The 3,942-nt window shown below is 45.7% G+C and overlaps 1 protein-coding gene across 1 annotated transcript; it reads left to right on the forward strand.

The window, feature by feature from the left end:
- The first annotated feature begins 455 nt into the window (after positions 1-455).
- On the forward strand, positions 456-2,200 carry LOC118492058. Its single transcript, XM_035989818.1, has 3 exons — positions 456-704; positions 824-1,695; positions 1,987-2,200. The coding sequence occupies exons 1-3, from the start codon at positions 456-458 to the stop codon at positions 2,198-2,200; spliced, it is 1,335 nt and encodes a 444-aa protein (XP_035845711.1).
- Positions 2,201-3,942: the final 1,742 nt, after the last annotated feature.

Consider the following 3,942-nt stretch of genomic DNA (forward strand, 5'->3'; position numbering starts at 1 on the left):
TGGATAGTTTCGGATATCCGAATATAAGTTTTCGGATATTTTTCGGATATTTCGGATATTTTTCGGATATTTCGGATATTTTTCGGATATTTTCGGATATTTTTCGGATATTTCGGATACTTCGAATATTTTCGGATATTCGGATATCCGAAAAAAAATGAAAATCAAATTTTCGGATATTTTGGATATCCGAAATATCCGAAAATTTTGAAAATCACTATCCGAATCCGAATCCGAAAAATTCGGATATCCGAATTTCGGATATCCGAAATTTCGGATATCCGATTTTTCGGATATCGGATATTTCGGATCGGATTTTCGGATACGGATAGTTTTGAACACCCCTAACTGGGAGGTCACAATGTGGTTTTCAGACCACGACCATCAATCAAAGGCCAAGTTTTGGCAGATTTTATGACAGAAGTTCCGGACGACAAGGAAAGAGAGGCAAAGCCATGGAAAAAGCCGAGAAAAAGCAAACAGAAGAGCCATGGTTGTTATACACCGATGGAGCGTCCAACGAAGACGGCGCAGGCGCAGGGCTTAGGCTAGTAAGCCCCGATAAACATGAATTCACATACGCAATACGCCTGGATTTTAAGAGCACAAACAACGAAGCAGAGTATGAAGCTTTCCTGGCTGGCTTACGATTGGCAATCAAAATGGGGGTCCGACACATCGAAGCGCATGTGGACTCCATGCTGGTAGCAGGGCAAATAAACGGCCAATACGAAGCCAAAGGGGATGTCATGGCACTCTATCTCAGTCAAGCAAAAACATTGCTACAAATCTTCTATTCCTACAAGGTGCATCACATAAACAGAAGCGAGAACAAGCCAGCAGACGCGCTGAGCAAGCTCGCATCAACAAGTTTTCAGCACCTAGCAAAGGATGTGCGCATAGAGGTTTTGAGCAACCCATCCGTTCCACTCAGAGAAGTAAGTGTCATCCAGACAGGAACAACGTCCTGGATGACACCGATAATCATGTACTTGCAGTCAGGGATACTTCCCGAAAACAAAGCCGAGGCGCGAAAGATCCAATACAAATCAGAACACTATCAGATGGCAGATGGATACTGTACCGAAAGTCGTATCTTGGCCCGTTGCTAAGATGCGTCGACGCCGAAGACGCAAACTACCTAATCCGGGAAGTTCACGAAGGAATTTGTGGCATTCATGCCGGGCCTCGAATGGTGGTAGCAAAAGTGATGAATGCCGGATACTACTGGCCTGGGATGCATCTGGACGTTGTGAAAGAGTTGAGGAAGTGCAGTGGCTGCCAGAGACATGCGCCAAAGACCATGCGCCCCAAAAATGAACTAGTACCAGTCACAACCGCATGGCCTTTTCAACAATGGGGCATAGACATGGTAGGTCCTTTCCCAGAAGCACCAGGGGCAGTCAAATTTATAATAGTCGCAGTCGACTATTTCACCAAATGGGTGGAGGCGAAAGCACTTGCATCAACCACATCGGCAGTCGTCAAACGATTCATATGGGAGCAAATCATATGCCGCTTTGGCCTACCTCTCAGAATCATCACCGATAACGGAACTAACTTCGCAGCAGACGACCTCGAACGATGGTTCAAAGACCTACATATCGAGCATACCTTCTCTTCGGTTGCACACCTGCAAGGGAACGGTCAAGTAGAGGCAGTCAACAAAAGTATCGTTGATGGGATCAAGGCAAGGTTAGGCGAGAAGAGAAGAGGATGGGTAGACGAACTGCCCAGCATATTGTGGGCCCATAGGACAATGCCAAAGACAAGCAACGGCGAGACACCGTTCAGCCTAGTCTATGGGTCCGAGGCAGTCATTCCAGCAGAAATCGGGCTACCATCTCCACGAATGCTCTCAATGAACTTAATTAACCATGAAGAGGAAAGGAGGATCAACCTGGACCTCCTAGAAGAACGGAGAGAGATGGCAGCAATAAACGAGGCCAAGTACAAAACGAAGCTGGAAAAATATTACAACTCTAGAGTCCGAGTCTGCACTTTTAACCCGGGAGACTATGTCCTAAGAGACAATGAAGCTTCCAACGCAGAAAAGCCCGGAAAACTGGCTCCCAAATGGGAAGGCCCATATGTAATCGATGCAGTACTCGGCAAGGGAGCTTACAAATTGCGCACCATCAACAACAAAGAGGTTCCACGAACCTGGAATGCTCAACAACTCCGAAAGTGCTACATGTAAAACAACTATGTAATCGTAAAGGGCGAACTGCCAACACATTTACTATAATACAAGAAGTGTTTGGCTACCTTTATTTTATGCAAATTTCTTGTCACAACTGCATTTATTAATTTGGGCGTACACGAAAACATCAATGGCTCGACCATAGGAAACGTTGTAGACCTCCAAGGCTCGTCACAGTGCACAGCCGGGTCAGAAACACAACCAAAGCCTACAAAACACCAAAATAAAACACGAAAAAATCGATAGCAAGGTAACTAAACATTGTAATGCTCTCAAGGCTGAACACAGCTGAGCTCACACAATAACCTGCAACTCGATCACTTCGTAAGTCACATATAAGCGCGCGCATGCAAACGACAGAATAAAACGTTGTAGTAACACAACATCGCCTGTCAGCGCCATAATTCATTCGTGACACCTAATCAAAGTAATTAAACATGCACATATTATGACGATAACAAAATTCGCATAAAGCCAAACAGGTGATAAAATATGCATCAAACAAAGCAGATCAAGTGCGTATATCCACGGTGCACAAGGCCATACATGGCGCAAAGGTAAACAAAAATAAAATTGTCTAAAACAGTCAACATTACAGACCCATTCAAGGCCACACACAGCGCACAGGCCGGAACCCACCCATCAAGGTTGACTGGTGCCAGCACCTCCTGCCGCATCGGCATCATCTCCAAGGGCTTTCTTCAGAAGAGCAACTCCATCTGGTTTCCGGGATAACTTCTGCGCCGCCCGGACGACAGCAAAGTCAAGGGTTGAAAACGCCTTGCGCTTAGCAGCATAAGCACCGTCACAATCTTCCTTATACAACTCAAAATGATAATCTTTTTCCTTGTTGATAACTGCAGCCTTGCCTTCAGCGTACCCAAACTTACGACCACTATTATACCCCGCTCCACCCAATTCGAACATATACGTGGCGAGTTCAGGCGAATTCAAAATGCGGTCAGCAAGCTACACAAAAAAAAAAGAGACAACCAAATAAAAGATCGCGAAAATAAAAGAAGATGAAAGAGCAAAGGAAATTACCAAGGGAACACCACGAGAAAGCAACCATCTGGTGTCCGCAGACGTTTCCTCAGCAAGGAGTTCTGCTGTCAGCAGTCTTTTCAGCAAGAAGGCGCTGCGCGGCCTCACACTCAGCCACTTTCTGCTGGACAAGAACCTCTAACTTATCAATGCGATCAACATACTCTTTCTCTTTCTTTTCGGACGCAACACGCGCCTGGTGCGCCTCTTCAGCAAGTTCTGTTTTTTCACCGGATAACCGCACGATCGCATCACGCTGAGATTGCATCTCAACATTCGTGTGCGCACACGCGGCTTCCCAATCTTTCTGTTTCTGATCATTCAACTGTTTTTACTCTTCAAGCTTCTGTTCAGCATCAGCAACCCTCCACTGCAAACCTTTCTTCTCCGCATTAAATCTCTCCCTCTCTTCAGCAAACAACTTCTTTGACTCCTCAAACTCAAGAGTCTCTTCCCCCATTGACCGCCACTCACGAAGAATTTCTTGAGAAGTAGCAAAGAAATTAACCCCGGCACGAACATGGTCGTCCAACAAAGCAAATCGATTGCGGTTTTTCTGGAACATCCTCTCAGCAGGGGGAAGAGACATAGCAAAAAATTCATGGCAGTTGTTCATATCATCCATCCTGGAACCCTGAGTAAGGTTCCAGCGAGGGACGTGTGGTAGGTCGTCGCAAGCAGGATTACCCCAAGAA

Source organism: Helianthus annuus, chromosome 5, assembly GCF_002127325.2.
Source record: "Helianthus annuus cultivar XRQ/B chromosome 5, HanXRQr2.0-SUNRISE, whole genome shotgun sequence".
NCBI lineage: Eukaryota > Viridiplantae > Streptophyta > Magnoliopsida > Asterales > Asteraceae > Helianthus > Helianthus annuus.